This window comes from Labeo rohita, unplaced genomic scaffold, assembly GCF_022985175.1.
Source record: "Labeo rohita strain BAU-BD-2019 unplaced genomic scaffold, IGBB_LRoh.1.0 scaffold_65, whole genome shotgun sequence".
In the NCBI taxonomy this organism is placed as follows: domain Eukaryota; kingdom Metazoa; phylum Chordata; class Actinopteri; order Cypriniformes; family Cyprinidae; genus Labeo; species Labeo rohita.
Window position 1 is genome coordinate 312,319 of NW_026129579.1, and position 25,910 is coordinate 338,228.

The window sequence follows — 25,910 nt, forward strand, 5'->3', positions numbered from 1 at the left end:
TTGCAGAATAGAATTAATAACTCTAGTCAAATGTGAATGCTGAGCGAAAGTAGGTGATGGAGAAAAACATTCAGATTCAAACAAAACTGGATAATCATCAGACACACATGCCTCAGTAACCTCCATGAGATCAAAAGGCCACAGGATAAAACCAAGTCAAGTGTATGGCCCAAATTATGAGTTGGGCCGCATACACATTGACTCTAAAAGAGTCACAAAATCTTTGACCAATGGTTTCGAAGGACAACAAAAACGAATATTAAAATCCCCAATGATTAATAATCTATCGGCCCGAGTTGTCATATCAGACAGAAACTCAGAAAATTGACGAAAAAAATTCCATTTAGTTGGTCTTTAAACCAAAGCACATAGTACAGGCCCCTTTACACTTCAAACTGGAGAAAGTATCAGTAGGCACAGTTTCTAACAGTTTCTAAAAATTGTTGCAACTCCAATTTAGTCTCTGTAGATCAAAAGAAGAGTATTTAAGCACCATGCTTGGAAAGCAGTTCACACTGGAATCGAAAAACAGATCCCACTATAAAGAACAAACAGTAAAACTCCAGCACACCAGTGCTCTGTCCGCGCACTGTAACAGGGCGGGCAATGGAATAGTGCTCCACAAATATCAAATGAGATCGGGTGAGATCTCCTCTCCCTAAAGGCAGTACAACGTAAAATAGGAAGTCAAATAAAATTAAAATAACATTAAAATACCTGAGAGCAGCGGCAGCCAAACACGCCAGTGTTCACCCAAACCGGAAGAAGATGAAAAGAGAAAAAAGAAAGGGGGAGAGGGATTAAAGTTGCGTGTTAATGTTTGTTTCTCTCTTAACAATGACGCTGTTTCGTTACTTCAAAAGCTGTGATTTTACCCCCTCGATAATGAGAAATATACACATCAAAATCCCCAGTATTAATTTAACACTCTGAGTGTGGATTCATTTAAAGTAATACTGAAGCAGAGTTAAAGTTAATGAGATAATTGGGTGATTAATTAAGTGATGATTGACTGTTATTGAAGACACCTGATGTTGACATGCAGAATCACCAAAGGAGAAAATCACAATTTTAAAGTAAACATTATTGTGGTCAGTGTTTGCCTTAGTTGGGATCTTGCCCCTTACATTTTTAACATTAGATTTTGTTTGGCTGCTATAACTGAGTAATAACAGCCAGAAAAATCAGAGGAAAGATGATCGTATGACGCTGACTGTATTGAACATATCATATAGTCACCTGACTAATTGAGTTAGATCTTTATTGATTACATCAACACTGAACAATATAAGATCTGGCAAAATCAGACAGATGATTAAAAAAACAACTTTAAGTTAGAAACAAAGACATCAGGAAACAACATGAGAATCACAACAACGATGACCATGAAAAAAGCATGGCTCCCATCATGCATTGCAGCTGAACTGTCTGTGTATTATTCATTATTATTATTATTTTTGCTCTTTTTATGTGACTTTTTAGTAATTGTTTGTTGCTGTTGTTGAGATTAATATGCTGATTCCTGATGTCTGTGTGCTCAATGATTCAGGTCAATTGATGAATATGTTAAAACAACCATCACCACCTGATGACTTTTGCTCTTGGTTTGTCTGGCTGTTATAACTCAGTTACAGCAGCTAAACAACAATGTCAAATATTTATCCAAGTCAAACACTGACCACTATAATGGTGAGAATATTTTTTTGATTTTTCTCCTTTGGTGATTCTGCTTGTTAACATCAGGTGTTACTGCTTCAGTGTTTATATGAGTCCACACTCAGAGTGTTCAATTATTGCTGGGGATTTTGCTGTGTAATGTAGCAATTCAGTATTGAAGCTGTTTTATTAATAAAATTTGCAGAGCGTTGACAAGTTTCTGTGCTCCTGAATGTTTCTTTGTGTGCACCACATGATCTCTGTGTGAGTGATGTTTGTGTGTCTGTGCATCAAATAAAGCAGCGCATTAATATAGAACGGTGATTAAACTGAACGGTTTTAATGCAAAATTGACCTTTTCACACATTTGGTGTTCAGTAGGGTCACAGTGTAACTCTGTTATTAAGTCTAAAACCTTCAGGATTTTGGAAGAAACTATTTGCGAAAAAAATGCTTCAGAAATATTTGAGATTCTGCACTTGTATATTAATCAAGTACAGTTTTTTTTAATCTAAACATTTATGTATTACATAAATACAGCATGCATTTTAAAAAACGGTGGAGACGTGGTGTGGTGAGGCGAGGTTGGTTGCGGTGGGACTTATTGGCGCAGTGGTTAACCAGAAAAATGTAAAATGGCACTTCATGCCCAAAAGGTTGCCCCTGGTGTAGATGAGGATTTATGACAAACATTTATTCTGACTCAGTATTAATTGACTGACAGTATTAATGTCATGAAGAGACACTATAACATCTTACTGTTACTGATTAATCATCCAGAAGAAAAGCATTTAGAATCTCTCGTCAGTCTGTTCTGATTCATCAACACAGTTTCACTGATGACCCAGAGCCAACCCTAAACCCAGGATAGAGCGGCTGAGTGAATGTGGTCTTGACTGTGTGGATGAGGCTCATTGTGTCAGAGACGCTGTAGAAGGACAGAGTTCCTGCACTCACATCCACATACACTCCTATTCTAAAGATATCGTCGTCATCATCTTCATCATCATCTTCGTTGTAGTCATCATCATTGTCGTCATCATCATTATCATCATCATCATCATCATCATTCACTCCTATTCTACTGCTGATGGGCTTTACAGGGAGACGAGTCTGTGTGTTGTTGTGTCTGAATGAGTAATTGGAGCGAGAGCAGATCAAACTCCAGGACTGATCATTAGATCCAAACACACACTCATTACCTCCCTTCCTGCTGATGCTCTTATATGACACTGATATACACACACTATCACCTCCACTCCACTCAATCTCCCAGTAACAGCGTCCACACACACTCTCTCTACACAACACCTGCTCCCAATAATCAAATCTGTCTGGATGATCAGGATACGACTGTTTCTCTGTCACACGTGTTATCCTTCTGCTCTCGTCAGTGAAAATGAGTGCTGTGTTTGCTGTCGATCCAGTGTGAGAAAAATGGTATCTAAACACAAGAACAGAGACATTTATAACACAACAACAATCACTACGGATGTGCGTGTGTGTTTGTGTGTGCATGTGTGTGTGTGTTTGTAGACGTACATTTCTTCAGTCCTGCTGTAATCCTGGATTCTCCTCCATGATTCACACTATAAAACACACATAGACTTTCATTCAGTCAGTCAACAAACACACCAAATTATGATTTCAGTTATGATTCTGAAAACAAAATAATCAAGATAAAGCAACATGTTAAATCAAAACTGTAATTTGTTCTTTCAAGTTTGTCTTTATTTTCAGGACAGAAACTGATCAGCAAAACTCAGAGATTCTGCAGCAGTAAAATGTTTCCACTTTAAATTTAATCTCAGCACTTTTGATCAATGACTACACTATGTTTTTAAATTCATTATTTGATCTGATTATCTATATTTGTAAGATTTAGTCCAAACAGTCCAATCTGATGTTTAATCTCTGATTTAAGGTCTCTGGAAAATTACCTGTGACATTTTACATTAAGGTGCCTTTTAAGAAGGGTTATAAAAGTGTTCATAAATGACTAATAACTAATGCATTGTAACTAATAACAAATGTGGACATTCAGGTGCCCAGATTTACAAGAAGGGTTGCAATCAGATGATGAACATCAATTAAGAAGGTAGTCATGTAACATACAAACATGTTTGGAAACAGGAGCAGCAAGGTAAATGAGTTATTTACAGAACAAAGTGAATAGATGAGTTTTAAGTTGAAACTTAAAGGTCTGGAGAGAGAAGGCAGCATGCATATTACAGGGCAGCTTATTCCATAGCTTAGGGCTTATAATACACAAAGCCCTACCACCCATCGTAGAGAGTTTATACTTGAGCACAACAAGCAAGTTATCATTGCTAGATCTGAGAGTCTGTGCAGGTTGCACTAACTCAGCTAGGTATTGAGGTGCAAGGCTGTGACAGGCCTTATAAACTAAAACTAAGAGTTCAAACTGAATACGTTTGGCCACAAGAAGTCAGTGAATTGGGTGAAGGATAGGAGTGATAAGTGCAGATTTTTTTGTTATATGTAAGGGCTTGAGCAGCAGAGTTTTGTACCATTTGGGGGTGATTAATAACTTTGGCAGGTAAGTCGCTATGAAAAGAGTTACAGTAATCCAATCTGGAGGCTGTAAAAGCATTGATGACAGTTTCAGCATCTCACAAAATTAAGTGAAGGATGTATACAAACAATATTACGCATTTGTAAAAGCATCTGACCAATGTGTGAATCAAAACATAATATAGGGTCGAACAATACTCCCAAATTTAGCACAGTTGTTTGAAAGTCTAATCTGGACATCATCTATATCACTGAAAATGTCATGCTGGGGGGAGCTCTGTGATTTAGGGCCAACCAGCAGGACTTCAGTTTTGTCTGCATGTTTTTGCTGCACTAGTAATAAACATGTTGAATATAATGCACTATAAACATGTCTGTCAAAAGAATTTCCAAACCAGATTTTTTTAACTTGGCATCCACCAGCATTTTTGAAGAAGATTTTCACTAAATATTTTGTTGTGTGAATATCTGAACATGCAATACATCAAAATAAAGAACAGACCCTCTACTTTTAAACAAACAACCAGAAAAATTGTTTCATTCTATTCTTAAAGGTGCAGTGTGTAAAATTTAGGAGAATTTATTATGTTATATTAATATGTTATATTGCAGAAATGCAATATAACATATAAAACTATGTTTTCAGAGGTGTGTAAAGACCTTACACAATAAGCCGTTATGGTTTTATAACCTTAGAACGAGCAATTTATATCTACATACACTGCGGGTCCCCTTACATGGAAGTCGCCATTTAGTGCCGCCATGTTTCTATAGTAGCCCTAAACGGACAAACTTCTACAGAGCGCGTTTCGTTTCTGGTTGTCCCTGACTTTGTAAACGGGGAGAAAATGTCTGCTGCTAACGCTATCTCTGTCAGTCAGGTTAAACGGTTTGAACGGCTAGCTGCTTCACTACTCTTAATTTCTGCTTCTTTTTATTTGTAAGGTATTGTTTTCGTTATTATGTGCTGATTCAAATTACACGGTCTTGACTGTATTGTCACTGGCTTTATTGGGGCTTTATTTAGCGAATATTTACATTTATTCACATGTGACTGGATGTGGTAGACTATCATAATTTTGGCTAATGCATGACGCAACTGTATGATGCGCATCAGAGGCGATTTAGAAGTGGTTATACTCAAAGCCGCCTGATAAAGAAGTGGGTACCACTGGTTGAGCTGACAGACATAACGATGTTGAGCCGGCATCGTGATCCCATCGCACCCCCTCCTCCCTTTCCCCCCCCGCAAGCCACCGCATCCCAATGCTGTGTTCGGAAAGAAAATTGTGTTTTAAAGGCAATAAACATTAGATGGAATATATATATATATATATATTTCATTACTTTCTCTTGCAGTAATATTGTTAAGTAATTACACTGTATATAAACTGCGGGCATCAGGGGGCCGCTAGTAATGTGCATGGCATTGAAACTGATTTCGTATGCACGATCGCATTTCACTTTCACTTTTCATCATGATGTTTCACTGTAGACTTCGTCCCATGCCAATTTGGTAGACGTCGCCCAACCCTACTGTCATACAAAAAATCTAACTAAAGTCAGCGAATAAACCTGAGACAATGATCAATGAGTAACAATAATATTCACAATAACATATTGGTTTACTGAATAATTAAGTAAATATCATTCTTTGACTTAAATTTGTACAGAAACCTCATCGCTTGATTGGCTACTGTCAGGTGTAACAGACAACGACATTTTTGTCCTGTGTCAGCTTCCGTAGCTTCTGTATGCGTTTCGAAAGGGCGGGGTGAGCAGGGGACTTAGCCGTTGGTTGAAATTCGAATCCTCACCGCTAGATGCCGCTAAAAATTACACACTGCACCTTTAACAACACTTGAATATAGTTAGGTTTCGTTAAAAAAAAACAAAAAAAAAAACATTTTGAGCAAAAAGCTGAAAAAATCGCATTTTTTATCAAATACTACATCTGGATCATATTCAGTATCATTATCAAAGATAAGACGCAGTAGATTAGCACTCCTAAAGCTTCACAGGTCTTTACAACTTCTTGGATTGGCATTTCACTCTGTAACATTAGGCTCTTTTCATGTATATGCTGTTTATTGTTGATGATTGCATTAATTTTCATATGCATATGCATACATCACTTGTTTCTGCATCTTCCTCATTTGTGTTTTTGATCGTCACTTTCTAGACTCATGCAGGGGATGTGTAATAGCACCCCTGAGTATATGATAGCATGAATGCAGAAACTCTAAAATTTCAATATTTGGCAGGGAAGTGTTGTCTTATAAAACCCAGAAAAATCAGTGTTTGTCGGGGAAAGAATTAAGCAAATCAACGAGTGAATTGCCAACTGCTTTGAAACAGATATATGTTGCATATGACTTAAATGCCCAAAAGCAAGCACAAAAACACTTCATAGTAGTAAATCTTTCTGAAAATGGCTGAAGTTTAAACTGCCACAGGAGCCGCTGAAACAGTTTTACTCAGGCATCATCGAGTCTGTTCTGTGGACATCAATATCTGTCTGGTTTGGCTCAGCTACAAACATTTCGGATTGCCAAGAGGATTATTGGCACTCCCCCGCCCACCCTTCAAGAACTGTGTACACCCCGAGTAAGGAAAAAGGCTTAGAAAACCACTCTGGATCCCTCACATCCAAATCATCCCCTTTTTGAACTTTTGCCATTTGGCTGCCATCTGGCCCCAAATACTAGGACAGCCAGGCACAAGAACAGTTTCTTCCCCAGGCAATCTATTTAAGAAACCATTAAATGCCCCCCCACCCCCCCATTGTAATAACAATAATAAATAATATTTATAAGGGCCTTTCATAATACTAAAAGACACTCCACAGAGTAAAAAAATACAATGCAATTGTGCAATGCAAGCACAATAAAACAATGAATACAAACAAAACCAAAAGCAACACAAAGAAAATAAAACATGTACAAAAAAAAAAAAACAATGAGATCACAGAGAGTAGTCTTTGGTGAATAAATTGGTTTTAAGTCTGGACTTGAAAATAGAGAGAAAAACAATATTACGGATGTCCGGTGGGAGAGAATTCCAAGGTACGGGAGCAGAGCAACTGAAAGCTCTACTCCCCATAGTGCTGAGTCGAGCAGAGGGTACAGTAAGGTGAATGGAAGAGGAATGGGAGGAAGTGGCAATGTGAAGTAGATCAGACAGATAAGGACGAACAAGATTATGAATAGCCTTGATAGTGTACAGAAAGGTTTTAAATTTGATTTTATTGGAAACCAATGGAGTTGCTATAGAACAGAAGTGATGTGATGAAAAGAGGGGGTCTTGATGATGATGCGGGCAGCTTAATTTTGGACCAGTTGGAGCGTATGGAGGGATTTCTGATGGAGACCAAAGGGGAGAAAATTACAGTAGTCAATACGGGAGGAAACTGTGAACAAGAATAGAAGTGAAGTGGGCGGAGAGGGAGGGATGAAGACGATTAGTGTTGCATCGATGGAAATAAGCAGATTGAGTAATATTATTGATGTGAGATTGAAATGATAATGAGCTATCAAGGATGACAGCCAGACTCTTAGGAGCTGTCAGTTGTGAGGGTAAAGCTGTAGACTTTCGATAGTGAGGATTTAGTGCCAACGAGGAGAAATTCTGTTTTGTCAGTATACAACTTAAGGAAGTTGAAGGTGAACCAAGACTTTATTTCATTTAGGCAGCTGGTGAGGGAGAAGGGTGGAAGTGAAGAGTGAAAATGGATGTTATATTTACGAAAAATATTACCAAGGGCAAGGAGGTAGATGATGAAAAGGGGCCCCAGGACAGAACCCTGGAGGACACCAGTAGTAACAGGGGAGGGCTGGGATCTAAAGGATTTAAGTTGTATGTACAATTCCAGTGGTAAGAGAAGAGTGAATGGTGGAAGTTATGAGGGGGAGCAGAGAAGAGAGGCAGGATTTGACCAGGGCTATAGGTAGAGGGTCCAGCTGAGATGTGGAGGGCTTGGATTTATAAATGAGGTCTGAGATTACTAAAGCATCAGGAAGTTAGTTTTTTTTTTTTTTAAATAGTGAAAACAACACTGTAAAAAACAACCTATAGAATCTACTCAATACAATTAGGTAACATTAGGTAACAATTTGCACTCAGTTTGTTTGGGTAGATCCTATATATTTGAGTAAAGAATACCTAAATTTAACAGCTATGACTAACTAAAAAAAGCAAAGTCTACACAGCAAAAAGCCCAGTGTTAAATGAACTCTCCTGGGAGCTTATTTGAGCCCATACTCAAGAGTGTTAAAATGAACACTAAATCAGTGTTAAAGTTAATGAGGTAATTAAGTGATTCATTGAGTGATGATTGACCATTATTGAAGACACCTGATGTTAATAAGCAGAATCACCAAAAGGAGAAAATCAAATTTTGCAAGTCACCATTATAGTGGTCAGTGTTAGCATTAGTTGGGCTCTTTACCCATAACATTTTATTATTAGACTTTGTTTGGATGTTGTAGTTGAGTTATAACACCCAGACAAACCGAAGAAAACGGTTATTATATGGTATTAAATATGCTTTGATGTAATCATTATGTAGTGACCTGAATAAGTGAGTTAGGTTTTCTTTATTGATTATGTTGGTATAATGTCATTAAAACTTATTTTGACCAAAAAAGGAAAAAAAAATAAATAAATAAAAAAGTTTAGACACAGACATCAAACATCAGCATGAGAAGCACAACAACGGTGACCATCAAAAAATCATGTTGTAGCCAATCAAAACTCATCCATGACTCCCATCCTGCATTGCGGCTTGAACAAATTATGAGCTGAACTGTCTTTGTAATTTTTTCTTTGAAATCTATTTTCTTTTATTTTTACAGTTTTTATGTGACTTTTTAGTCACTTTTTCTGTGATGTTTAGAGTTGATCTGTTTCTGAATGTTCTGTTTGTCACCATTGTTGAGATTCATATGCTGATTCCTGATGTCTGTGTGTGCCTGGAAGAATAACTTTTGACAGTTTTTTGATCAGGGGAATGTAAGAAAACCATTCAAAATTAAAAAAAAAAAAAAAAAAAAAACAGGCTTTTAAACCACAAGGCAATTGTAATCAATAAACAAAATGTGACTCAAAGACTAGACTCAGTGGCTCAAATTATGTTTATTTTAAAACAGTATTATCACCACCAGATGATTTTTGTTGTTTGGCTTGTCTGGCTGTTTTAACTCAGTTCCAGCAGCTAAACAAAAGCTATTACTAAAAGTCTAAGTGTCAAGAGCCCAACTAATGCTAACACTGACCACTATAATGGTTACATAAAAAAAATGATTTTCTCCTTTTGGTGATTCTGCTTATTAACATCAGGTGTCTTCAATAATGGTCAATCATCACTGAATGAATCACTTAATTACCTCATTAACTTTAACACTGCTTCAGTGTTCATTTTAATACTCTTGAGTATGGACTCAAATAAACTCCCGGGAGAGTTAATTTAACACTGGGCTTTTTGCTGTGTAGACATTACCTACTTTTTTTTAGTTTGTCATAGCTGTTAACCCTCTGGGGTCTGAGGTGATTTTGGGGCACTTCAGATGTTTTGACATGCCCTGACATTTGTGCTTATTTCAGCTAATTATAACATACTACTGGGCAACATATATATGTTTTGTATTCAGCACAAACAGTGCTACAATAATATGTGAGCAAGATGGATGTACATGTTTTTATTTACATTTTTTAGAAAAAAAAGATTATGTGTGGTTAGTAAGTTTTAGGAAAATAAATGTAGCTGAAATAAGGCCATAAAACTCATACTGAATAGTCCTGAGCAAGGCTTTTGAGTAATCACTCTTGTAGGCTAGAATATTTATTTCAAAATGATGTGAAAATGATCGTGCTTACTCTTTCACAGAAAACAATATATTAATGTAAATTTTCTAAGACATGTTTTGTGATAGTAAGCCGTATGCGAGGGAGGGATAACGGCCATGAATATTTAGTGATTCACACCTGAGAGACAAAAGGCCGTCTCCTAATGGCCCATCACTGTGACTGTCACTATCAGGCAGGTAACAAAGAATGAGAGGAAAGTAAGATAATGAGGGGGTTTGGTCATTTGTATTTTATTTACAACACTATATAATCAAAACATACATGAAGGTCAAAGATTATTATTGTACTCACTGACCTAACCACAGAGATGTCAACAGACCTTCTCTCATTCCTGTTCAGCAAGTCAAACTAGTAAATCATACCTGATATTTAAGTGTTTGCTGCTTCTTTCCATGGATTCAAGATTAAAAAAAAAAAAAACATAGCTTATTTTACCATAGAAAATCAGTGAAAAATAACGTCGGATGTTGGTACAGCGCACTCAGAAGGAAACTGTTTGAAGGGACTCCAGTAAAAATCAAAATCAGGTATCAGATCACTAAAAAACAAAAACAAAAAACATCTCTGAGCATGTTAATATCAGAAGAATCTGTATATAATGATCTTGTAGTCACAGATTCACGCATACTTTTTACTATGTAAAAAGGACCTTTTATAACTGAGAAACAAATTATGGTTTAGCACATTATAAAACTCTATTTGGGAACAGAGTATTAATAATAAACATGATCTAGACATACTTAGACTCGTAGCTTTCATCACGTTACAGTGTACACTCATATTACTTTTATATCGTATTTTGTTTTATATTATATATACATGAAAACTTTGTCGCATCGTAAGAAATTTAGATACAGTGAACTACATATCATTTTCAAAATGTAAATGTGCTAGTAAACGTGTTCAAGGTTATGTCAAAATAACACGTTAACTAAACAAACATTACTCACTCATCAGACTGATCTCTTCCTCTGGATCAGCCGCGCGTCACGTTGTTCTTCATCTGAGGTGAATTCTGTGTGATTCCTCTCAGCGCGTCTTTTTCCAGAAACGAACAGTAGCCGAGATGAACATGATGAATTGTCAAGCTTTGTTTACGATGATGTGGGCGCTAACATGCGTCGCCTCGCACGTGGCTATTTATCATATCAAAAGCAAAAGCAGCTCGTGGGTGTGATCGCATTAAAAATTAATTAGCTCTGAGGGAAAAACGAGGCATCACGTTGGTTTCACACGGATTACTTTAGCACAGAATATTTGTTTTTGATAAGACTTAATTTATTTAAAAGTAGAGATATCAAGCTTTCTATAGATATATCTCTCCTGTCTGTGTGCCGAGTATTCACTGAGTTTCATTTTATTAGGTTCATTTTATTGACGCATTTCTAAAAACCGTTCGCGGAGACAGTGAAGACTGAGAAAGCACCCTGATAATTTTCTTTAATTTAAAGAAGCACACAGTTCAGTTTTTATTGTGAGTGTGCACAAATAAAAGTATACACTTAATGGTTTCCAATGATGTGTATAACACTTATTTGTGTGACCAAAATCGACAGAGTATTTTTAGTGTCTTTCGCACTGATCTTAAAAAACGTGAGCTGATCACGCCGGCGTGATCGTCGACCCCAGGGAGTTAACCCTCTGGGGTCGAAAAACGCGCCGGTGCTGTTTGTGGCCGTTTTTCTGATAACGCCAAAAAGAACTTCAATTTCTCCGTCATTTTTGACCGTACAGATAAGAGCAATACATCAATGAAATCTGTAAGGAATTCACTTTTATTTGTGTACACTCATAATAACAACAACACTCTGTGGTTTTGTGAAATAAAGCAAACAAACAGGGTATGCAGTTTGCCGCGTTGTTGTCTGTGATTGTCATTAAGAAATGCGTCACTAAAATGAACTAAAACTCAGTGAATACTCCACACAGAGACATGAGAGAGATATCTAGAAAGCCTGACATGTCTACTTTTAAATGGAGTAAGTCTTATCGAAAACAAATATCATGTGCTAACGTAATCTGTATGAAACCAACCCCATGTCCAGTCTTTCTTGTCAGACCTCATTATTTTTAATTTGATCACGCCCACGAGCTACTTTCGGTTTGTTATTATAATCAGCCACGTGGAGGCACAAGCGGCGAACCGCCCACATCAATGTAAACAAAGCGGGAGACTTCACTTCATTGTTTATCTCGGCTACTTGGGTCTTATTATTGGAAGAAGACGCGCTGTGAGGAGAAAGATTTATATTTACCTCAGAGGAAGAGCGCGATGCGACGCACGGCGAGATCCACCTTAAGAGTAAGTCTTTCTTTTATTAGCCTACTTACGTTAGTTGTTGTGTTACTGTGATAAAACTTGTAGACATTATAGTAGTTAGATTTTTTCCAAACTATAATTCCTGACTACGTGTAATCAAGTGAAACGTTATGAAGTATGTTTCATTGCATTGCATCGAAATGTTTCACGGTGCCAGGCTGTTTTTAATGTTCTGTAAAATAAAAATGATGCGATATAAAAGTAAGAGTGTTTACACTGTAACACTGAATGATAGAGTCTAAGATTGTATAGACAAAACTACTGTCATTTACTCTGTTCACGAATAGATGTTTATGATGTGCTTAACAATAGTACATTAGTTTCCCAGACATAAAATGGCTTTGTATTGTATAAGACATACAAAGCATGCTTGTGTTTATGACTATAAAACAAAATCATACTATATGTATATATTACAGATGCTCCTGATATTAACATGCTTACAGTTTTTTTTTTTTTTCCTAGTGATCTGATTCCTGCACCACAGATGAATGCCACATGAAGAGTGCTGTACCCACATCAGAAGTTCAACTACACTGATTTTCTTTTTTATTATTGTAAAACAATTTCCTGGACTACTGATGATGAGTTTTGTTTCTTAAATCCATGGAAAGAAGCAGCAATCACTTAAATATCAGGTATAATTTACTTGTTTCACTTGTTGAACAGAATCCAGAAAACAGTTTTCAGGAATGACAAAGTCTGTTCACGTCTTTATGGTTAGATCAGTGTAGTCAATAATGTGCTTTTGACCTTCATTATGTATGTTTTGATGATACAGTGTTGTAAATAAAATACAAATAGTCTAAAACTCCATTCTCTGAATCTCTCATTGTTTCAACCTGACAGTCACAGTCTCATCGATGGGCCATTATTATATTGAGCAACCAGAGCATCGGGAGTGGATAAAAAGTCACCCAGCAATATTACGTTTGGTGAGAGAGTGGATAGATGAGTGAGTAGAGCTGCAAAATCATTAAGAAAATCAGTATGTGGTTTAGGGTGGCGGTAAACTGTAGCAACAATGGTGGGAGTGAGTCTAGGTAGTTTAGACACAAAACATTCGAATGTGCTGAAGTCAAGCACAGACACTGGCAGGACTTTCCATTTCTCTTTGTAGACTATAGCGAGACCTCTTCTGCGCCCAGAACGACATGGTTGACAAACCCCGGAGGAGTGCAGTCATTCAGTTGAGAGAAGTCATTTGGCTGTTGCCAAGTAGAGAAAGTCAAACCATGAGACTAAAACAAATTTCTAAAATTGGCAATAAAGCCTTTTCTGATTCTTATTCTGATAAGGCACTTTGTGCTATAAAATCTCTGTCTAGGTTTTTCAAATCAAATCACATTTAGGTGTAAATAGTTCCCCCACAGTCGTTCACTCCGACGTTACGTCGAGTGGCGTATTTGGGATTGTTTTTGGGAGCCCAATCACCTCTGAGCTAAAGACAAAAAGCCAATGAAAATTGGCGAGTGGATCTTGCACGGCAAGCCGCTCCCCCATAGATACGGGTATATAAGACGGTGGCGTGCATCCACTCATTCAGATTTCTGCTTCGAAGCTCTCGCCTGCTGACTCGTCACGGAGAGAAAAGAAGAAGAGAAGAAAGTTCTTCCCGGCCTGATTGTGTGCCGGCCCCCAAACGCCTTCCCTGGGCATACCAATCTAAAAGAGCAATTTTCCTACAGCCGTTGAAAGCCTCTCGCTCGCGGGATGTCTTTCCGGCCGTGCGCAAATGGATGCGGGACATACATGGCCTCTTTTGACGGGAACGATCTCTGCCTCACGTGTCTGGGCACCGATCACGCTGAGGCAGGGCTCCGCCTTGCATGCAATGGCCATCCGTTCCCTCCTTCAGGGAACGAGGGTTACACAGGCATGAAAATCCCTCACCTTTCGGCGAAATTCGCCGTTTTGAAGCCAGATGACCCACGTGAATCGTGTAGATCCGATGAGAAATTCTTTTTGAGGGGGTGGGGGGGGGTCTTGGATGGTATTTATTGTTTAATTAAAACTTAATATAAAGTGGATTTGAGCCATTTCAAATCGTGAAAGCTGAGCGTCCCGCGTTCGTAGACCGTGCGTGCCATCCACTGACATCCAGGGCGCCATTTCTTCCTGCGGGACAATCCGCGTGGGAGAAGACGACAGGGGAGAGATCCACCATTTAATTTCGTGGTGTGTATGTGTCACCAAAGGCTTAGTCGCCGTTCACATGCTCTTTATTTTCAATGGAGCCGCGCAGTTTAAAATCCAAAGCAGAAATGTTTTTGTAACTGACAGCGCCTTCATGGTTGCCTAGTAACAGCAGACGCTACAGAAGCGCGAGCGCCCAAGCGCTCTGAAATTGGTGGAGGAAGCGACGCGCCTTGCGTTTTCCACGCGTTTTTAGACGCTTCATGTGAACGTACCCTTAGGAGAGTAAGTTACATTTAATGCTAAAGTATCATTAACACTAATACAGACATTATTTTTGCAGTATGAGTGTGTTAGGGCAGAACGATGCAGCTCTATTTCATATGTCTTTAGACAAATGTCAATACAGTATTTTTTTCAGAACCTGTGCTTGGCTTATTATTCCATTCAACTTATTTGGCTACTGTAAAATTGGCAAAAGGAAACTTTGATCAAACATGTTTTTTTCTGCAATAGCAAATAGCATTTGTGGTTGATGGTATGTTTTTCGATAATGGTAGAACACACTTATTAGGTTAATTTTTTTGCCCAAAAAAACAAACAAAAAACTTGGCTGTCAATCATGATGGAAGAATAAATAAGTTAAGTTACAGCATGTCCTCTAATGAGGCCGTAATATTTATTCTGTGGGAGTCCCCCCACCTCCCGGCCATAGGCGGAGTTTGACTTTTATGCGTGGGGGGGCACCCACTGGCAGACGAGCCAGCAGAAGATTTTTTTTTTTTTTATAGGCCTATGTTCTATATTCATATACCAACGTTTTGATTTTTTTTTTTTTTTTTTATAGTAATAAAATATTATTTAGTTCAGTGGAGAACAGACACTACAAATAAAACTGAACGCGGCTGCTCAATGCGGAGTGCCGAACGTATCGCATCGCAGATCAGATTTTATTTATGAGCCTGCAGGGTGACGAGCTGACCCGACAAGAAGAGTGAGGTCAGGCGAGACAGACAAGACGATGGTGGAAGTTTGGCAATGTTTTTATTTTGAAAAGCCTGTTGACTTTTGCCGTTTATCTATGGTGGTTTTCCAAGTTTTTTGAACATTCGTTTCTTATTTATTTGGTTGTATAGTGTTTGCTGATTTTTACTTTGTGTAATTTCTTTCTTATTCGTTTTGCTAATAAACGTTCTACGTTTCTTATAGCTATTTATTTGGTTCCACGGTGTTTACCGATTTTCAGTTCAAAATGTATGTAGGCCTAGCCTAAATTATTTATTTTATATTAAGCATATAGCATGGTGTAAGCTATTTTTATTCGTTTTGTTAATAAAAGTTCTATACCTAATTTGAATTTATAGGCTAAGTGAGTTTAACGTTGTATTTTGTTGTTGCTTGAATGGGATTTTAAGCAATTGACGCCGAATTGCCGCTAATTTAAAAGTGAAAGTAAAATGTGCACCGTACATTTACAAGCTATTTAAACACAAAGGAACGTGAGTGAAAAGAGGGAAACTGAAGATCTGTGCCATTTAAGTTCGGAGCCAGTTTCCTACTTTCCTCATAACTGAGAAACTTGTTTTTGATGTAGCCAAACAATTAACTTGCAAAAGCGGGAAAATAGCGAAAAGAGAGCCCTCTCTATCAAGACAAGTTCAGAATCATGAGTCGCGACTCGCGAGGATATGGGGCTTAAATTGAAATGAAAAATTATGAATTCTTTGATTTTTCATAGCTCAGACAAAATCATGATTGGCTCTCGTCTGGGGGGGCAGTGCCCCCCCCCAGCCCCCCCCTAGCCCCCCCCTAAACTCCGCCTATGCTCCCGGCCTCATCAGAGGCCACATCACCCCTCGAGCACCCTTCTCACCTTTTTCACCCCTGACCCATTTTCATGCCTGGTTACAGATGTAACCTAGACATTCTCTTTTTAGGGAGACCAGATTTCTCATTGTGGAATATGGGACAGGTGAGCAATATGATTATGATAGGTTGTGCAGTCATCATTTTGAAATGCGTCAATAAAATGAACTGAAACTTAGCAAATACTCAACACAGAGACATCAGAGATATATCTATAGAAAGCTTAACATGACTACTTTTACATGAAGTAAGTTCTTATTGTAAACAAATATCCTGTGTTAAAGTAATCTGTATGAAACCAATGTCCAGTCTTTCTTGTTAGACCTCATTATCTTTAATTTGATCACGTTCAACATACTTGAGTTCGTCCAAACTGAAGTTGGGATTCTTGGTTTTTTCAAAAAGCAGTTTCACTTCTGAACCTGGGTGATTGTAGGTCAGATCCAGCTTTTTCAGGTGCAAGGAGTTTGAACTCAGAGCTGAAGACACATAACCACAGCCTTCCTCTGTCACCATACAGCCAGATAACCTACAAACACAGCAACAGTCCACATCACATCAGTCATTTATGCTGTAGCTGTTATTTTCTGTAGTTTCAGTAAAAAAGTGACATGTAATGTAAAAAGATATATTTATACTCCAGTAAGAACAGTATGAACATATTCCTATCCTATGTAAATACATAAAAGATCATTTTGTGTTCATTTAGCATTATCAGGAAGAAACAAATACTCCCCAAATCATAAGACATTTTACATATATTGTAGCTACTCATTTAGAAAACTCCAAATTCACTAATATTAGGACAAGGTTAAGAACAAATTCATGTGTGTACATGTTTTGAATTACGTTGAAATTTTTTATGTGAAGTTTTAATGTGTGTATAATAGGGGTGTGACGAGACACTTCTCCCATGAGACGAGACGAGACATGAGACTGGGTTCACGAGAACGAGACGAGATGAGATTTTTCAACTTTTCTTAAGAAATCCTCAGTAAAGAAATAAAGAAATAGGGAAAATAGTTTTTTATTCAACTGAAAAAGACAAAATGCAAAAAAATGTAGGTGCATTTCGAACTTTATAAAATTAAACTTCCATTTTATTGAATTATATGCAGAAATAAACAACATTTAAACAAGAGCTTCATGATTCTGGATACATTCAGAATCCCAGTTGTTTTTTAATAAATTGGAAACCATGATTCTCTCATGATTCTGGAGAAAAAAGATTAGAAAACTAAACAAAATAACAAAATTTACTAATGGTTCCGACAAACTGTTCATTGCATAAGTCTTTTAAATACATATATTCATTTAAAAAAAAAACATTCAATGAAGGAGTCAGTGTCTCACTTCATTAAGACTTTTGAAATCTCTTGAATGAATGATTCAATGACATGCTTTTTTAAAACGAGAGTTGTCGCCACCTCCTGGCGGAAGAGGATAAGCATTACAATACATACATGTGTTAAGATACTTTCGTTTTGATCACTACTGTAGACAATAAGCGTTTATACGCAACTTATAATTATTTATCGCAGTACTTGTATTATTTAAATACTGTTGAAAAGACTGTTTGTGTTGCTCTTTCTGCGTTCACATTTACCCCGATCCTCTGATTAATTAACATGGGCAGCGACAAAACGTGCTTCTCACGCTCCACTGACACTTGCGATGTAAAACAGTCCTGATACACTTAGCTAATTCGTTGCCATTCAGGAATAAGATTGCGTGGGTGTTTGAATCGAGATCTTGATATTTTAAGGATGAATCGTGCAGCTCTAATGCAAACACTGCAAAATGAGATCTCGTCACATCCCTAGTGTATAAGTATGAATAATCTATGAAATGATTACTGTCTAAGATGCTATGGCCTTCCTACACACAGTTGCTAGATGACGCTGTTAGTTCATGCAGTACTGTCAAAAGCTATACATGCATGAAATTAATATTTTAAAATACTTTGCTATTTGAATATTAAAAAATATTTAAACAATAATTTCAGTTCAATTTCAGTATGACCCATGTGTACTGACATTTTTTTTAAACAAATAAAAAATGAGAAATACGGACATATGTACAATATGAAAAAAAATCATGCCTGCATATGTTTCTTGTTGTTTCTTGTCTTGTGTTCTGGCATTCCATTGGCATTCCATTGAGAGATCCATTAAAGATTAATTAATTAATTTATTTGTATTATCTTATGAAAACAACATTTACCTGAGTATTTCCAGCTGACAGTTTGGGCTTTTCAGGCCATCTGAAAGAAGCTTCACTCCTAAATCCTGCAGGTCATTGTTACTCAGATCCAGCTCCAAGATAGAGTTTGGGGATTGTAAAACTGATGACAAACTCTTACAGGACTGAGCAGTGAGATTACATAAGGAAAATCTAAACAAGAAAAACAGCCATTGCATACAGAAAAATTCTTAACAATGTGATTTTTAGTGAATAAGTTAATGCAAAATAAATAAACAAAAATAAATAATAAAAGTGTTTGAAAACAAACCTCAGTATCTTCAGCTGACAGTTTGGACTTTTCAGTCCATCTGAAAGAAGCTTTACTCCTGAATCCTGCAGGTCATTGTTACTCAGATCCAGCTCTCTTAGGACAGAGTTTGGAGATTGTAAAACTAATGACAAACTCTCACAAGACTGAGCAGTGAGATAACATAAGGAAAATCTACACAATAAAAACACAGCCATTACATACAGTAAAAACCTTGACAATATGGTTTTTAGTAAATAAATTAATGCTAAGTAAATAAATAAATAAAAATAAAGAAGTTTCAAAACAAACCTCAGTGTCTTCAGCATACAGTTTGGACTCTTCAATCCAAGAGAAAGCAACATCACTCCAGAATCCCGCAGGTCATTGTTATTAAAGTCCAGCTCTCTCAGGACATTAGAAGATTGTAGAGCTGATGACAGGCTATCGCAAGACTGAGCAGTGAGATTACACCCATGTAGTCTGCATAGAGAGAAAAACAAAACAAATAATGACACTGATGTGCTCATCAGGTACTGTTTATAATCTGAAGCACTGTAGTGATGTGTAGTGTAGTGACAAACAGATATAGAAAAGATGGCTCAGGCGATCGAAGCAGAGGCAGGGATTAACATTAACAAGATACAGAAACAAACACAAGCAGTCCAGGGGTCTCATTTATAAAACTCTCCGTAGTTTTCATCCTAAAAGTATACGTCTGCACAAAAAGTTTGCATACACACAAACGTTTTCAGATTTATAAAATCATGCGTATGTCAGAACCTGTGCAAAAATCCCTTTATAAATACTGGTCAGGGGAAGATTGTGCATACATGCATCTTCACCCCATCTCCTCTCCAAAATCACCATATATGGATCTTACAACGCCTAGTTTTACTATGCATAACCTCATCTGCATTTCATTTCCATGCATATTTCCATCCACGTGACACTGTGTTTAAAGGTATTATGTTTTTTTCACTTTTTGAACTTTAGTCAGTGTGGTGTGTATTTTTGGGCATAAAAAAAATCTACGAAGTTACAAACCTCAAAGTCCACTCCAAAGGGAGATATTTTGTTTTTTAAAAAATCCCTTTTCAAGAACTACAACGAACGGCTGCTTTGGACTAAAACTTTTATTTTCCGCATACAATGATGTCACAATGTGGTCTATTAGAATATGATTAAATTAAATCCTGTCCACGGAAATTTTAATTATTGGGGGACGGGGCTGTAGGGATGAGGTGGGGGATTACTCTAACGATGCAGCTCAGAGAGCCGCTTCAACAAACCGCAGCGTGCCAGGTATAAACACAAGCATTGATTCAGAGCAGTAATGCACCGCAGACGTGTACAGTACAGTGGGTCCACTTGTGTGTTACTTTCCTTGTGAGGATCCTCCATGATTATTATTAAAGTGTTTATCTTGGATTATCTACATCATGGATCTTGCATCACCATATCCATTAAATAAACTCACTTCACTGAATCATTCATTGATTAGTCATTTATATTGCATTTTTATATTTTAGATTTTTTTTTTGCTTTATTTTTCAATCTTATGATTGTGTGGTTTCAAGGGATATTTATCTTCAAGAGTAAGAAAGAAGTGAGCAAGTGAGAATGCCTAAAACCCTTTCTGCAGGTGTCAGTGTGAGTGTAATTTTATGAAAATTCAGCTCTGAGTAGCTAAACATAATTACAGTGCAGGTATCCTAGTGACATCAAGAACTCTGTCAGGGCTAAAATACATTGGTCAGATTAAAGAGAAGGCTAAAGTAAATTAGGGTAGGGCTGGACTTCCATTATGTGCAAACTTCTACAAATGATTCAGAGCACAGCAGCATGATTCCTTTTTATATATATTTGTAATTTAATACTTGTTAATTTCAATGATAATGTTAAAATGAAAGTTAATTGATGTTGTTTAACAATATGTTATGATCTTATGTGATCAACTTTGCGGAGTTTAGGTGTAATTTGCTCACTATGTGCATAGCATTGCTGATAACATACTTTTGACTCAAAAATTTAAAGTAGAGGTCTTCACGGGTCCAAAAATTCATACCCGAACCCGAAGAGACCCGTAAATTTGTTGCACGGAACCGACCTGGACCCGTATTTAATTTGAAAGTGGGACCCGAACCCGTGCAGTTATTCGTAAATTGGACCCAAACCTGGCTGGGAAAACAGAGACCCGACTGCACCCGTTCGGCACATATTACACAGCAAAATGCTAACAAGTCAATTTTATCCCATATACACAGTTACTGACAACTGGAATGGACAAGAAAACGTGTTGGAGGAACGTCACAGAGACATGGATCAAAGTAGCAGTCTTTAATGTAATCCAAACACAAGGGGTAATCCACACAAGGAATGGCTTTGAAACACAAACATAAGGTTTTAGACCTGACAAAGACAGACAGCACAGATGGGGACTTAAATGTATGGGGAAACGAAGACAATTAACAAGACACCTGAACTAAAAGACATGACTAACAAGAGACAGAAACTGCGTCACGCAGAGCACATGGGGAGAAAAACAAACGCAAACAGCCCAGGGGTGTAATAGTTCTCCCCCTCCCAGAAGGTGCATCCTCGGGGAACTTAGGAGGAGGCTCAGGTGGAGTACTGACACTGGGAGGAGGATGACAAACAGTCCAGGGTAGAGATGGAGGGAGGAGACAGGAGGGACTTGGAGCAGGTGGAGCCAGGCAGCACCCAGGTCACAGCCATGAAGGCCAACCATGGAGTAGATGAGCCAGGGTGACGAGGAAGATCCAGGGGGCCAAGGTAGAAAAGATGGCTCAGGCGCTCGAAGCAGAGGCAGGGATTAAGAAGATACAGAAACAAACACAAGCAGTCCAGGGGTCTCATTTATAAAACTCTCCGTAGTTTTCATCCTAAAAGTATACGTCTACACAAAAAGTTTGCATACACACAAAAGTTTTCAGATTTATAAAATAATGCGTATGTCAGAACCTGTGCAAAAATCCCTTTATAAATACTGGTCAGGGGAAGATTGTGCATACATGCATCTCCACCCCATCTTCTCTCCAAAATCACCATATATGGATCTTACAACGCCTAGTTTTACTACGCATAACCTCATCTGCATTTTATTTCCATGCATATTTCCATCCACGTGACACTGTGTTTAACACTGTCAAGACATTAAAGGGGTCCTATTATGTTTTGTTCACTTTTTGAACTTTGGTCAGTGTGATGTGTATCTTTGGGCATAAAAAAGATCTACAAAGTTACAAACCTCAAAGTCCATTCCAAAGGGAGATATTTTGTTTTTTAAAAAATCCCTTTTCAAGAACTACAACGAACGGCTCATTTGGACTACAACGTTTGTTTTCCGCATTCAATGATGTCACAACGTGGTCTATTAGAATATGATTAAATTAAATCCTGTCCACAGAAATTTTAATTGTTGGGGGAGGGGGGTGTAGGGATGAGGTGGGGGATTACTGTAATGATGCAGCTCGGAGAGCCGCTTCAACGAACCGCAGCGCGCCAGGTATAAACACAAGCATTGATTCAGCAGTAATGCACCACAGACGTGTACAGTACAGTGGGTCCACTTGTGTGTTATTTTCCTTGTGAGGATCCTCCATGATTATTATTAAAGTGTTTATCTTGGATTATCTACATCATGGATCTTGCATCACCATATCCATTAAATAAACTCACTTCACTGATTCATTCATTGATTAGTCATTTATATTGCATTTTTATATTTTAGATTTTTTTTTTTTTTTTTTTTTCAGTCTTATGATTGTTTTTCAATATTTATTGTGGAAGATTGCATATGGAATTGGGTTAGGGCCCTAAAGATAAAGATTTGAATCTTGGGAGTAAGAAGAATGTAGTGAGCTATGTGTGGAAGTTACCAGTTAGAGATGTAACCTTGAAGGCTAGGGAAAAGATATAAAAACCCTTTCTGCAGGTGTTTCTGTATGACTGTCTGACCTTCTTTGCAAAGAATAAATTATAAAAGACATTTGCCTGAGTTTGTCTCTTACTTTGGTGAGAGTCGGTTTTATTTTGCCACAACATTTATCTTCAAGAGTAAGAAAGAAGTGAGCAAGTGAGAATGCCTAAAAACCCTTTCTGCAGTGTGTCATCAAGAAATTCTGAAATTCAGGGCTAAAAGACATTGGTCAGATTAAAGAGAAGGCTAAAGTAAATTAGGGTAGGGCTGGACTTCCATTATGTGCAAACTTCTACAAATGATTCAGAGCACAGCAGCATGATTCCTTTTTATATATATTTGTAATTTAATACTTGTTAATTTCAATGATAATGTTAAAATGAAAGTTAATTGATGTTGTTTAACAATATGTTATGATCTTATGTGATCAACTTTGCGGAGTTTAGGTGTAATTTGCTCACTATGTGCATAGCATTGCTGATAACATACTTTTGACTCAAAAATTTAAAGTAGAGGTCTTCACGGGTCCAAAAATTCATACCCGAACCCGAAGAGACCCGTAAATTTGTTGCACGGAACCGACCTGGACCCGTATTTAATTTGAAAGTGGGACCCGAACCCGTGCAGACCCGAGAAATTCCTTAAATTTACTACCCGGACCCGACGCGGACCCGACCGTTATTCGTAAATTGGACCCAAACCTGGCTGGGAAAACAGAGACCCGACTGCACCCGTTCGGCACATATTACACAGCAAAATGCTAACAAGTCAATAAACAAGTTACGAAAAAACTTTTTGGTTTACCTACTGTTAGTAGCCCAGACTGTGCTACAATCCTCCTTGACACTAACATTTTCGTCCATGTTAGGCTGTTCCTCTCTCTTGCCGAGTGAAAAAATCTTCTTAATTTATATATTATTGCAGCTTGGAGCAGTTGTTTTTTTTTTTTTTGTTTTTTTTCCAAAAAGCGCACAGAGCAAGAAGTGCGTTACACTTTACTGCGTGAGCACTGGTGTAGTGGTGTCTGGAGAAGTATACTCTTAATTTATTCAAGGTATTGTTTTCGTTATAATGTACTGATTCAAATTAGTAATCTCAAATTAATTATCATGTTACCACTCTGAGTTACATGCTCTCGCGCATGCAGGCGGCATTTGCTGTCACGAAGCAGGACGGCGCGGGCGCAATCATATTTCAAAGGAAGCCGGCGCCACGGTCTTGCTTTTATTGAGTATTTGCGTTTATTCACGTGCAATTGGATTAGATATTATGTGGTCGACTGTCATGATTTTGGCTAATGCAAGACACTACTGAATGATGCGCATCAGAGTGGATTTAGAAGTGGGTTGCACAAAGCCGACAGGACTGCACCATCGTGCGTGTTCAATAGGTGAGTCTCCTCTTCAGTAAAAGAAAACAATGCAAAATATATGCTTAAAGCTCCACCTAGTTAATCTTATGAAGCTTAAAGGAGGAATTCACATGAGACAGCTTGGTACCGTCCGCTTGCAGTACTAGCGTTAACTTCGCGTCACGCATGTTTTTTTCCCCACCTTATTTCCCGCTCACACTTTTCTCGTCCTAATTTTACAAGTTACAAAACACACGCAAAGTGCTGACCGACACTGATCACTGGCGGGTGCGGTGTTCTCCGATCGATTCGGGTATTACACACAAATGTTAAACAGACCCGGGACCCGAGGTAATAGATTGGGACCCGACCCGGACCCGACTGACCATTTAAAATATAGACCCGAACCCGTACGGGTCCCGGGTCGGGTCCCGGGTCCTCGGGTCTCGGGTCCTCCGTGAAGACCTCTAATTTAAAGGTGCTCCTAGTACATACATGCATACATACATATCTGACATGAGAATAGAAAAACATTTAAATAGTAAGGCTTAACAATAAATAATAGTAATGTATATGAATCTGGAACAGAAGATTTATGTACGGATCTGTGCATTATTTACTCTGTATACAGCTGTACAAACACATATGCATATGTATTTACATAATACTTGAAACTTCAGAAAGAGGCAATAGTTAAAGATGGAGAATAAATTACAGAAATGAATTACAAAACACAGGTAAGTTCAGATCAAACACAGATCAGTAGCGATTTTTCCTGGCTGTTTCTTGTGATCTTTCCAATGATCTTTCTTCCTGTCCTAATAGTCCATTGCAGTCTTCTTATATCTGATTTGCTGAACCCAACCAGACAGTTATAGAAGAACGACTCAATAAACTGTCATCTGTGCCTCCAACAGGTTGAACTTTTTCAGTTGATGATGGAAGTACAACCTCTGCTGGGCCTTTTTTTTACATCGGAATCAATGTGAATGTCCCACTTCAGGTCCTAAGAGATGGTAGTTCCTAGGAACTTGAATGACTCCTCTGCAGCCAAGTGCTGTCCATGATGATGAGAAGGGGGAGTGAAGGGGGGTTTCACCTGAAGTCCACTGTCATCTCCAGAGTTTTGACCATGTTCGGCTCCAGGTTGAGTGTGACTGCACCAGACAGTCAGCTGCTCAATCTCTTGTCTGTAAGCAGATTCATCACCATCCTGGATAAGACAGATGACTGTAGTGTCATCTGCAAACTTCAGGAGTTTGACAGAGGGGGTCCTTAGAGGTGCAGTCATTTGTGTGGAGGGGGAAGAGCAGTGGGGAGAGAATGTAGCCTTGAGGAGCTCTGTTGCTTATGGTATGAGTGATGGATGTGAGTTTTCCCACCTCACTAGCTGCTGCCTGTCTGTCAGGAAGCTGGTGATCCACTGACAGATGGAGGTGGGTACAGAGAGCTGTGTAAGTTTATTCAAAAGGGTATCTGGAATGAAGGTGTTGAAAGCAGAGCTGAAGTTAATATCCTTGCATAAGTCCCTGGTTTGTCCAGATGTTGAAGGATGTAGTGCAATCCCATATTGACTGCATCATCTACAGACCTGTTTGCTCCGTAAACAAAATTCTAAGGCGACAAGCTTGTCCAGATCAGTAGCTGCAGCCTCAAAAACACGCCAATCAGTAAGTTCAAGAAGCAGGCTTGTAAATCCTGCTCTGCTACAATGGTCCATCTCTTTAGCGTTCTTACTACAGGTTTA

At 38.1% G+C, this 25,910-nt stretch overlaps 1 protein-coding gene across 2 annotated transcripts in view; it reads right to left on the reverse strand.

Moving 5' to 3' along the window:
* Positions 1-2,910: 2,910 nt before the first annotated feature.
* LOC127161425 (NACHT, LRR and PYD domains-containing protein 3) overlaps positions 2,911-25,910 on the reverse strand; it is a 49,506-nt gene continuing 26,506 nt past the window's right edge. Inside the window, exons 6-11 of one of the 2 annotated variants that reach the window (XM_051104196.1) lie at positions 19,182-19,352; positions 18,891-18,986; positions 18,602-18,772; positions 16,737-16,907; positions 3,199-3,245; positions 2,911-3,100 (exon numbers count right to left, since the gene is read on the reverse strand). In XM_051104196.1, the coding sequence (XP_050960153.1) occupies positions 3,030-3,100; positions 3,199-3,245; positions 16,737-16,907; positions 18,602-18,772; positions 18,891-18,986; positions 19,182-19,352 (727 nt within the window). In that variant the 3' untranslated portion in view covers positions 2,911-3,029. Of the gene's footprint in view, positions 3,101-3,198; positions 3,246-16,736; positions 16,908-18,601; positions 18,773-18,890; positions 19,065-19,181; positions 19,353-25,910 lie in introns of both variants that reach the window. The other variant, XM_051104195.1, reaches the window with a different exon arrangement.